The sequence below is a fragment of the Meles meles genome, chromosome 6 (genome assembly GCF_922984935.1).
Source record: "Meles meles chromosome 6, mMelMel3.1 paternal haplotype, whole genome shotgun sequence".
NCBI lineage: Eukaryota > Metazoa > Chordata > Mammalia > Carnivora > Mustelidae > Meles > Meles meles.
In genome coordinates this window covers 47,996,148-48,008,554 of record NC_060071.1, presented here as the reverse complement: position 1 = coordinate 48,008,554, position 12,407 = coordinate 47,996,148, and the positions used below count along the sequence as shown (strand labels likewise).

The 12,407-nt window shown below is 35.9% G+C and overlaps 1 protein-coding gene across 11 annotated transcripts in view; it reads left to right on the top strand.

Moving 5' to 3' along the window:
• HERC1 (HECT and RLD domain containing E3 ubiquitin protein ligase family member 1) overlaps positions 1-12,407 on the top strand; it is a 184,473-nt gene that overhangs the window by 56,636 nt on the left and 115,430 nt on the right. For all 11 annotated transcript variants that reach the window (XM_046007752.1, XM_046007762.1, XM_046007761.1 and 8 more), the window contains 7 exons: positions 554-650; positions 1,216-1,359; positions 2,637-2,764; positions 5,869-6,013; positions 6,106-6,277; positions 7,837-7,971; positions 8,294-8,459. In XM_046007752.1, coding sequence (XP_045863708.1) covers positions 554-650; positions 1,216-1,359; positions 2,637-2,764; positions 5,869-6,013; positions 6,106-6,277; positions 7,837-7,971; positions 8,294-8,459 — 987 coding nt within the window. The remainder of the gene's footprint in view (positions 1-553; positions 651-1,215; positions 1,360-2,636; positions 2,765-5,868; positions 6,014-6,105; positions 6,278-7,836; positions 7,972-8,293; positions 8,460-12,407) is intronic.

Below are 12,407 nucleotides of genomic sequence, written 5' to 3'. Positions count from 1 at the left end.
AAGAGATACTGCTAAGAGTTTAATTAATGTAAGCTTATATACTGCTTAGATATTCCTGCATTGGTTAATAGTAACTATGTTTTTGAGAGTCACCCCTATTACATAATGAGTTTTTCTTGATTAGCCAGGATTGTAGGTTTTATGTTAACATTATATTTAAAATTTTTTCGTTGTTCCATGAGTGTTTAGCCCTGCCAGCTCTTTGACCAAAGCCTTGATTGGTGATTCTTACAGTATTCTTACAAGTAATTAGATTGGTGCTTTCAGGGCTCCTGCTAAGCTTTGGAGTGCCTTTGCGTGAACTAAGGAAAGTTATCTTCTCTGGGTGGAAGCTAGGTTTCATGGCTTGGCAAACAGAGTAGAGGCTGTATTTCAGCATTTTCATGACCCCAGGCACCTGTCCTGGACACACCCTCTACATCTGTATGTGGTAACTTCTGGATAAGTTGCGAATATCAGTGTCTCTGCAGTCTCTGTGTGTAAGATCAAATATGAACTACATGTTTTAGCATATGCATGTTCTTCATCTTGGTGTGTTTTGTGTGCAATGCAGGTAGTTGTTTGTGTGTCTGCTGGGTACAGACATAGTGCTGCTGTCACAGAGGATGGTGAATTATACACATGGGGTGAAGGAGACTTTGGAAGATTAGGTAAGCTTTTTTTCAAATTGAAGTTACTCTCAGAGAAAAATAGAAATGATGGTTACTGAGAAGCAGTGAGGCTAGACTTAATAGGCAAAAAACCCTGTTATTTACTTTGTTAGTTTTAGCCCAGAGGAACACAGTTTTATACAGCAAATACCTGGATTCTAGTGCTGAAATTTAAGCCGTAATTAAATCTAGCAAGTATTTACTGAGTACCTATTATGAGCAGACACTTAAGGATTTCAGGGACAAGAAAGATACCATCATGATATTAAAATGTGTGTGAAAACAAGTTAACATGAGCATGATACTAGGTAGCATTAGACAAGTGCTGGGAGAAGAGCATGTATAGAATATGCTAATAATTCACTGAAGGGACTGTGGGTCTCAGTTTGAGAGCAGCCTGAATGATTGGATGAGAAGATAGATACTGGAAATGATTCTTTCAAATTGCACTTTAACAATACCTCATTTCTGTCATTAACTTAAAATGATTATTCTGCCTGTGGTATAATGGCCTAAAGAAAAAGCGTTAACAGCATTATTCTTTGTTGTGTGTGTTTTATCCAAGGTCATGGAGACAGTAACAGCCGTAACATTCCAACATTAGTAAAAGATATTAGCAATGTCGGAGAGGTTTCTTGTGGCAGTTCACATACTATTGCTTTGTCTAAAGATGGGAGAACTGTATGGTCTTTTGGAGGAGGAGACAATGGTATGTAAAAAATTATTTATTGATAGTGTTGGGCTTGTTTTCTTGAGATTTAAAAAGATGTACTTTTCTGTTATATATGCTTATTATAGGAAAACTCTAACGATGAGTAGAAATTTTAGAAATTTAAATGAACTGTTTCAACAAATGTTGCTATAGCCATTGTTAACTTACGTAGATAGACCTCTAAATATATATGTATTTATATAAACATGTATGTATATTTCCACATAGAAGCCTTTTTTGAAAACTAAAGGAGACATGTGTCTTAGATTTTTTTATAATCTGCTGGTTTTTGTCTGACAGGGTTTTTTTTTAAATTTTATTTATTTATTTGACAGAGATCACAGGTAGGCAGAGAGGCAGCCAGAGAGAGAGGTAGGGAAGCAGGCTCCCTGCTGAGCAGAGAGCCCGATATGGGGCTCGATCCCAGGACCCTGAGATCATGACCTGAGCTGAAGGCAGAGGCTTTAACCCACTGAGCCACCCAGGCACCCCTGTCTGACAGTTTTTTAAAAAAATATCTTCCTATGACTCTAAATTTTTCAAAGTAGCTCAGTGTATCCCTTTATGTGATCATAATAGAACTTAAAAAAAATCAGTTTACTATTGAGTACCTAGATGATTTCCAAATAATTTTCTGTATCAAAAATTACACAATGAATGACTAAATCTTTGTCCACTTGTTCACAACTACCAGCGGTGTGAGATTGCTTATTTTCCCATGTCTTTCAATAACAAACACTTGGCATTAAATCTTAAAATTAAGAGTACTTAAAAATAATTTCAGTAGTGAAAATGGTATCATTTAATATTTCCTCAATTCTTAGTGAGGCTGAGTTATATGTTGTTGGCCGTTTGTCTTTCTTCTTTAGTGATTTGCTGAGTTTTCTATTTTAGTAACTATTGGCTCTGTTAAAAAATTAAAAATAATTAGATACATACAGACTCCTTGTATTACAGCCTATTTATTACATCAGCAAACTTGAAGTTGGAAATATGACCGTTAAAAGTAGGGAAAGAAAAACAATTTTCCCTATCTCCCTTAAAGTGGTTTTAATTGCTTTAAATTAAGATTCAGTAGCCTGTGGGTTGTTTCTGTTTCTCTCTTGTAACAAAAACATTCATTTGTTCACCTCCTTGCTGTCAGAAACAGAGTTTTGCACATCAGTTTAGTGACAGAAAGATGAGTGATATTTATCAATATGAATACTTAGGTAAAGCGTAGAGGTTCTTTAAAACAAGTAAACTGTTTAACTTGAATGTGCTTTTTTTGGTAGGCAAACTTGGCCATGGAGATACTAACAGAGTGTATAAACCTAAAGTTGTTGAAGCTTTACAAGGAATGTTCATTCGCAAAGTTTGTGCTGGGAGCCAGTCTTCACTTGCTTTAACATCAACAGGGCAGGTAGGAATAAGGGATGAGCATAAAAGGATTAAATTATTTCAGAGGAGTAGGTGACTAAAAAGTAATAATCATAATTAAACTTTAAAGTTAAAAAATGCATTTTCTTGTTAAGATTTATTTGAGAGAGAGAGGTTGGGGGCGAAATAAAGACAGAAAGACAGATAATCTTAAGCAGACTCCATGCTGAATGTGGAGGCCCATGTGGTGCTCCATCTCGGGACCCTGAGATGATGACCTGAGCTGAAACCAAGAATCAGATGCTTAACTGACTGCGCCGCCCAGGCTTCCCTTAAAAAAGGTAACATTTTAAAGGCCATCTACTGAAATGAAATATTTTCTCCTATTTGAAGAGGTAGAGTATTTGCAAAGGAACCAGATTTTCTCACCTGGCGTGTGTGACCCAGATAAATCTGTCCTCAGCCCCATTCTTTGTATTAAGAGGTTTTATAAAAACTTTTTAGCACTCAGCACCCCTTAAATTCTTTCCTAAAAATTGTGGATAGTGGGAGAAAGTGTGAATAGATCTTGTTGAAACCAGTGATAGGAACTAAGAAGACAAAAGGTGATCAAAAGAGAGGGTAAGGAGAAATTTCCATATGGAAAAATGATGTGAGAGGGGTAGGTGTTTCTAAGAAAGGGTTAGTCAGGCTTAGGATACTCAGAACTTTAATCTCTTTATAAACTTCTGAACTTCTATTTGCATATTTTGATTTCTCTCTGGGTTTTTTTTTTGTTAGTAATGGAGAAGGTCCTGGTATGGTAATAGACTAATAGTAATTTTCTTCTTAAATCCATCAGCATCCACAGTGAAAAAGTGAGCTGACCACTCATTTTCTCACATATAGGAAACCATTATGTGCCAGGTAGTGGTACAAAAATGTTTTCTGACTAATTCACAAGGCTGATGAACAGCAAAGCTGAAATTAGCATGTAGTATAATTATTTTGGAGAGACTAGAATGCCTTGTGTCTTAAAAAATCAAACTCAAACTATTCATTTACCCTGTATTTCATTACATTAGTCATTTGTTACAGTGTTGGATGCTGCCTTAAGACCTGGAACTTCTCTTTTACATCTTTTTCACTATGGGTTTTGTGGTAAGAATCTATGAATTAAAGCCAGAAGATGCTCACTTGTTTAATGTATAGCCAATAGGCAAATCACAGACCTCCCTTGATCATCATGTGGTTCTTTTGTATGAAAGGGGTAATGATTTCTGCTTTGCTTACAAATGAGATCATGCAAGGTAATTACATGAATTTAAAGTTTCTATAAATTACCAAGTACTGTTGAACTGTTAGTTGCTAATAATGATAATACATTTATTATATTGAATTTCAAAGGAAATTGTGAGTTAGTTACTATATAGAATAGTTGTATCATGAGTATGCTAAGTTATGTGAAATCAAATATACATACTTAGGAAAAAATAAAGTGAGGGAGAAATATGTTTAAATGGCAAGGGTGTTCTGTTTACCATTAAATTTGCTGAGCATGAGATGATCAACATCTGTTTTTCCCTCAGTCCTCTCAGGCCACTTCACTGCTGACTTCCCATCATATTAAGTGTAATTCTTATGTTGAAAAATACAGTATCTATATTTTATACAACACGGTCCCTAAATACAAGCCAAGTATTTCTTCATCTGGTGTTCAACCAGAGGAATACTGCAAGAGCAAACTCTAGCAATAGGGGTATTATTGAGTGACAGTACTGTATTGTACTTGATGAGTGATTTAGGAGATTTTGAATTACTTTATGTATTTTCTCACCTTACTTGTCTTTAGTTGTTAATCCCTCCTTACGTATACCTTTAGTGTACTGGAATTTTCTTTCTATTCTTGTCTTAAGTAGTTCTATAGCAACTGATACAAGTATTTGCTGCCTTTTCTTTCTTTCTTTCTTTTTTTTTTTTTTTTGCTTAAGAGGCTTAATCTCTCAGTAGTCTTTAATGAAAGAGTTACAAGACAAAAAAATTCCTGAACGCAGTAGCATAAGGGTAAGAGTCTATATGATATTACCAGAACCCACCGATGGGGGAAAAAAAAGTCACTCAGTTTGCTAATTGTTTTGATTTTGGGCTGCCCAACTGACAGTCATTCACCCTTTTATCTTCCTCTTCAACTCACCTTTCCCCTAAGCTGCTTAAATCAGTTGGTGGTGGTTGTAGTATTAATTAGCCAAAAATGAAGATGTTCAGAGAGCTGTGTTGACTACTGCTTCACATGGCCCTCTTTGTAAGTGATCATTAAAATTATTACAACAATGAGGTGGTGTGATTTTTAAGTGAATCATAAACACCAGTTTTGTGACTTACATAACTCATTTTATATGTACACACCTTGGTCTAATCAACCAAGAAATATTTGTTGAGACCCACAGAGTAGGAAACATATGAAGGAGAAGTTGTAAAATAGCAACAGTATTTCTAAGCTGCTAAGAGCCTTCTAAGATCCTTCTATTTTTTCTGTGATTATTTTTCTTTGCAGCTCAGCTGCTTGTCTACCTGTGTAGTAAACATTTAAAAACAGCAAAATAAATAACTCAAATCTTTAACAATCAAAACAGTAAATACTAATTTTAGCAACAGAAAGTTATTATTTATTTTTTTCAAGATTTTATTTATTTGAGAGAAGCTGAGAGAGAGTACAAGCAGGAGGAGGGGAAGAGCGAGACACAGATTACCTGCTGAGCAAGGAGCCCAGTGCGGGGTTTGATCCCAGGACCCTGGCTGGGATCATGACCTGAGCTGAAGGCGGATGCTTAATTGATGGAGCCACCCAGGCGTCCAGAACGTTATTTGGTATCAAGCCACACTCTTACTTATTTGTTTAATTTTTTTAAAAAGATTTTTTAAATTAATTGATTGATTGGCACAGAAGGAGAGGGGGAAGAGAGAATCCCAAGCAGGCTCCAGTCTCAGTGTGGAGCCTGATGCAGGGCTCCATCTCATGATCCTCAGATCATGGCCTAAGCCAAAACCAAGTGTTGGACACTTAACCGGTTATGCTACCCAGGCAACCCTAGATGATATTTATTTTTAAACAACATAAGTCTTCAACTTAGTATCTCAGGATATTTTATGCATTTCTGTTTGTTTCAGGTCTATGCTTGGGGCTGTGGAGCTTGTCTAGGTTGTGGTTCTTCAGAAGCTACTGCTTTGAGACCCAAGCTTATTGAAGAACTGGCTGCCACAAGAATAGTTGATATTTCTATTGGAGACAGTCATTGTTTGGCTCTTTCTCATGGTAATGTCATTTGTTTTTAAAAGAAATAATATTAACTTTCCTTCTATAAATGTATTACATTTAAATTTGGCTTTTCTTTATTTTATTTTTAGATAATGAAGTTTATGCCTGGGGCAATAACTCAATGGGGCAGTGTGGCCAAGGAAATTCCACAGGTCCTATTACGAAACCAAAGAAAGTGAGTGGCTTAGATGGCATAGCTATTCAGCAGATCTCTGCTGGAACATCACATAGTCTAGCATGGACTGCTCTTCCTAGGGATAGGTAAGAATGCCACATTTAAAAATTCTTATATTCTTAATAACAGAAACACCAGTGAAAACAAAAGTAATAGTACTTTGTTCATAAAATGCCCTTCTGAACATTTATGCTGTTGATTTTTTTACTGTCACAGGCATGACATCTAGAGTTCTTCTGACTTGAATGTTGAGGTTATATAATCAAGAAGTTATACCCTGTATTTAAGATATTTTCTTGATTTAAGTGTCCTTTAAATATTTTGAATTCCTTCTCTGTCTCTAGGATCTGATTTTAAAAATTAAATGTCTCCATATTAAGAGGAAGTTACATTGAAATGAATTCAGAACTAGGTTTTATTTTTTTAAAATATTTTATTTATTTGAGAGAGAAAGTGAGAGAGAGAGCATGAGTGGGGAAGGAGGGAGAGGGACAAGTTGACTCCCTTTCTGAGCCCTGACCCTGGAATCATGACCTGAGCCAAAGGCTGATGCTTAACCGACTGAGCCACATAGGCACCCCAGAACTAGGTTTTATTAAGCAGTTGATTAGCCTCAGTGGCCTTTGTCTGGTTGGTTTTTTGAAAATAATTAGTGGCTATACTTTTTAAATAAAGGAAGTTACTTTTGCAGAAATTTAGCTTTTTCCTAAAGAGATAACCATATGTTTTTAGAAAATCAGGTAGATGATTTTTATTAGGAGTGTGAATTTTAAAGAATTTTAGGGGTGTTTCAGATATTTTCAGATGCATGGGGGCTAATTTAAACTTGACATGTATTATATTTGCCTTCTAGACCTTGGATTCAGATGGCTTTTTTATGACATTCTAACCAATAAAAAACATTTATAATTACCCTCCAAAACAAAAACTAAAAATATAATAAATTGATTATAAATAATTTGCTATTCATATTAAATTTGCAACTGCCCACTTCATATATAGAGAGTTGGTTCCCAAGATCTTGATAGTCTTCACAAGAGTCTTTAGGAGTTTTTTTTTTTTTTTTAAAGATTTATTTTTATTTTAGAGAGAGTGGATGCATGTGAGTGGGGGGAGGGGCAGAGAAAGAGAATCCCAAGCAAACTTGCCACTGAGTGTGGAGCCTGATGTGGGGCTTGATCTCATGGGCCATGAGATCATGTTCTAGCCAACACCAAGAGTCATATGCTTAACTGACTGAGCCACCCAGGTGTCCCAGGAGTTCTTCTTTTAATAGCTTTCAGTTTTCTGTTCTACAGAGTCAGTCTGTTTTTCTTAATATGAAATACACATTTTACAGACCCTTAGAACCAGAAGACTGTAGTAGATCCTATGGCTCAGATCTTTGCCTTTAAGTGAGTGAATATCCAACCTTCCAAAGCAGGTTGTGTCTATATGTTTTCTTTTTGAAGAACTCTGGGGATGACAAATTCTTGGTTTTCCTTGGTTGATAAAATGAAGAGTTTTAACTTATATAATCAAGAAGGCCTTCTGAATTTTTTGTTGAAATCTTTCATCTTTATTAATGGTTTAAATTTTGTTTTTGATCATATGTGAAAATTCCTCTGTTAAGGCTATTACATGATTTTCTTATGCTTCCTTCTAGACAAGTTGTTGCATGGCACCGACCTTATTGTGTAGATCTTGAAGAGAGTACCTTCTCACACCTGCGTTCTTTTCTTGAGAGATACTGTGATAAAATAAACAGTGAGATTCCCCCACTCCCTTTCCCTTCATCAAGGTATGTTATATATATGTATATTGGGGTGTGTGTGTGTGTGTGTGTGTATATCTATTAATTATTCATTTTGAGTTTGACTTCCTTTTCTTTTTTGTTCTGTTTTCCCCTCAATTATGTTAAACTTCTTTAGAATCTAAAAAAGAGCTAAACTTAGGTACTTATTGATAATGACCTTTAGGAAAAGTTACCCATGATTTCATGAATTACATTTTAAAAATCACTATTGGTCATAATTTGACAAAATTTTTAAAGAGAAAAAAATGTTACCCAAACTGGATAGCAGTTATCTTCCAGAAGTTCACAGCACTTTGTTTGGTTTCAGGGAACACCACAATTTCCTCAAGCTGTGCCTGAAGCTGCTTTCAAATCACCTTGCTCTTGCACTTGCGGGAGGGGTCGCTACCAGCATTCTTGGAAGACAGGCGGGTCCACTTCGAAATTTGCTTTTCAGACTGATGGATTCAACTGTCCCAGATGAAATTCAAGAGGTAAGCATATAGGACTTGGAATCTGTATCTCAAGCCACATCTTTCCCTAAAGTTGTAGCTCATATATGCAACCATATATTGGAAAACTTCAATTTAGTGTTCTTTCCCTTATTCCTTTTCTTGGTGGGAGTAAATGTTTTTGGTTAACTCATCCTTTAAGACAAATGTCATCTTTGGGAAGCCTTTCATTCCCTGTTCCCCTGCCAGGTTAGGTTTCTCCTGTATGTATGCTCATTGCATCACATTGTATTGTAGTTGTCTGTTCACAAACATGTCTGTCTTTTCCACCAGAGGATAAATTTCTGAGGACAGGGATCCACTTTCATTTTTTATTATGGTAAAACACATATAACATAAAATTTACTATCTTAACCTTTTCTATTTTTGAGAGAGAGGGGGAGAGGGGATGGGAAGGGAAAGAGGGACAGAGAAGGAATCTCAAATAGGCTCCATTCCCAGCTTGGAGCCTAATGCAGAGTTCGATCTTACAACTCCAAGAGCATGACCTGAGCCAAAATTAAGAGCTGGATGCTTAACCGATTGAGCCATCCAGGCACCCCTACCTAAACCACTTTTAAATATAGTTTAGTGGTATTAAGTACATTCATAATGTTCAACCACTACTCATCTTCATAATTCTTTTATCTTATAAAATTGAAATTCTGTACCCATCAAACAATAACTCATTCTCCTCTTTCTTCACCTTCTGGTAGCTACCATTCTACTTTCTGTCTCTTTGGTTTTCATACTCTGAATATGTCATATAAGTGGAATCCTGAAACTGTTTTTCTTTTTGTGACTGGCTTATTTCACTTAGCATAATGTCCTCCAGGTTCATCCATATTGTACCATGTGTCAGAATTTCCTTCCTTTCTAAGTCTTAATAATCTTCTGTTGTACATATATATCACATTTTGCTTATCCACTCATCCATCATCTTTATGACCTTGGATTAGGCAATAGTTTCTTAAATATGACACTGACAGCACAGGCAACCAAAAAAGAGAGGAGATAAATTGGACTTCATCAAAATGGAAAACATTTATGCCTCAAGGGGCATTATCAAGAAAATAAACATAAAACTGATACATAGAATGGGAGGAATATTTGTAAATAGTATGTCTGATAATATTCTAGTTTCCGGGGACAGTGGGTGGCTCAGTTGGCGTTAAGCATCTGTTTTCGGTTCAGTTCATGATTCCGGGGTCCTGGAATCTAGGTCCCGTGTCCTCCCCCACCCCAGAGGGGAGTCTCCTTCTCCCTCTGCCTCTGTCCCTTCCCCTGCTCATGCTCTCTTTCTGGCTTACTCTCTCTCAAATAAATAAATAAAATCTTAAAAAAAATATTCTAGTTTCCAGAATATATAAAGAATCTTTACAACTCAACAATAAGAAGGTCAATAACCCAACTTTATTTATTTATTTTTAATAACTCACCTTTAAAAATGAGCAAAGAATTTTGAGTAGACATGTTTCCAGAAAAAATATGCATATAGCTAGTAGGCACATGAAAAATTTCTCAACGGTCTTAGTCATTAGGGAAATGCAAATTAAAGTCTTAGTGAAACGCTCTTCACACCCACTTAGAGGCTATAATCAAAAAGACAGGATTGTGTTAGTGAGGATGTGGAGAAATTGGAACTCATATATTGCTGGTGTTAATGTAAAATGGTACAGCTGCTTTCGAAAACAGGTAGTTCCTTAAATAGTTAAATGTTAAGTTACCATATAATGTAACATTTCCACACCTAGGTCTGTACCTGAGAGAATTTTTCATTCAAAAACTTGTATAGGAATGTTCATAGCAATATTAATCATAATAACCAAAAAGTGGAATGAACAAATGTCTGTCAGGTGATGAATGAATGAACTAAATGTGGTATGTCTGTACCAGGATAATCTTATGCAGGAGTAAAAAGAAAGGAGATTCTGATAACATGCTATAGCATGACTGAACTTGTAAGCATTGTGGTAAGTGAAAGAAGCCAGTCACAAAAGGCCATATATTATATGACTGTATGTATATGAAATGTATAGAGTAGGCAAACCCATAGAGAAAGTAAATCAATTGGTTGTTAGGGGTTAGGGGAGGGTGAGAGGAGAGTGACGGCTTATAGACACAAAATTTCTTTTTGGGGTGATGAAAATGTCCTAAAATTAGAATGGGGTGATGGTTATACAACTCTGTGAATATACTAAACCAGTGAATTTTATACTTAGAGAAAAAAAAAGGTGAATTTTATGACGTGTAAATTACATATCAATAAAAGATGACTGATTTTTCAGCCGGACAGACATATCCCTGGCATGTGGGTAGAAGAAATATTAACCTGGTGGTGAATGGGAACTTTGTTGTTTTGGTATTTATCAGGAATGATAGTGTAGTATTTTTAAAAGGCCAAAAAGTACTGGAATAAAATAAAGAAAGTAAACTTTAAAAATTATCTTTAGAAATTGTTTATTTATTCCTTGACTGTCCTTGATAGTTACTCTATTAGGGGAGTCCTTCAGAGATGAATCCTCAGGATATGTACAAAGCTGTTTCTGTTCCTTATCTCTGAAACTTCTAGGAACTTAATCTGTTTGTACACTCACTGTTGCTGCTTTTTTTGGTTTCTTTTTAAATGCTTTATTTTGAGTCATTTGTAGACTTAAGGAAAAGTTGCATAAAAATTAGTTTCTCACTCAGCTTCCCCTAATGCTAATGTCGTACATAACAGCAATACAATTATCAAAACCAAGAAATTAACATTAGCTTAATACTATTCATTATACTAAATAGCTTATTAGAAATGTGATCAGTTTTCCAATAATGTCTTTGTTCTTTTGAGGAATCCTATTCAGGATCCTGTATTACAGTTAATTGTTGTTTCTCCCCAGTCTCCTATACCGTGTCACAATTTCTCATTTTTTTTCCTTGTCTTTTTGATGACCTAGACAATTTCTGAGTCATGGTCAGTTATTTTACTGAATATCTCTGTTGTTTTCTCATGACTGGATTGAGGTTATACATTTTTGGCAAGAATGCCACAGAAATTATGATGTGTCCTCCGTACACCACATCATGGGGTTCACGGTATTGGCGTGTCTTGTAACTGGAGATTTTGACCGTGTGATCACTTGGTTAAGGTGGTGTCTGCTGGTTTTTTACCTCTGTTAGTAGCTTCTGAGAGAGGGTAGATAGGAAAAATATTCCTTGAAAATATACTCACGATGAAGTAGTTTGTGAATTGAATAGCTTCATGAATAGTTGAGGGGGTAGAATTCTAATCTAAATCCATTTTCCTGTTAAGAACTCATTCTCCCATAGAAGTCATTGTCTTCTAACTTTCAGTGTTATTACTCAGAAAAATCAGTGCTCTTCAAATTTTTATCCTTTGTATGGAAATCTGCTTTTCTCTCTGGGTTCCGTAGCAAGTTCTCTTTGTCCTTTGTGTTCTCACATTTCAAAATAATAGGAACTGATGTGGGTCTGTTGTTAACCATTGTGGCTTTTGCTTGGGTGGATCCTTTTAATTTCCAAACTCATAGTCTTCAGTTTTAAGAAGTTGCTTGGAGGGGTGCCTGGGTGGCTCAGTGGGTTAAGCCTCTGCCTTCAGCTCAGGTGATGATCTCAGGGTCCTGGGATCGAGCCCCACATCGGGTTCTCTGCTCAGCTGGGAGCCTGCTTCCCCCTCTCTCTCTGCCTGTCTCTCTGCCTACTTGTGATCTCTCTCTCTCTCTCTGTCGAATGAATAAATAAAATCTTAAAAAAAAAAAGTTGCTTGGAGTATACTGTATATTGATTTCCTCTTCATTGTTTTCTCTTTCTGGAACTCCTTATTATTGGGATACTAGATCTCCTGGATGAGTCCTCATAGTTTTTCTTGTTTTCTACTTTCCTCCAACTACTGTATGAGAAGTTTAATTTTATATTCTAAATCTTCTATTGAGGTTTTTAAAATTTCTT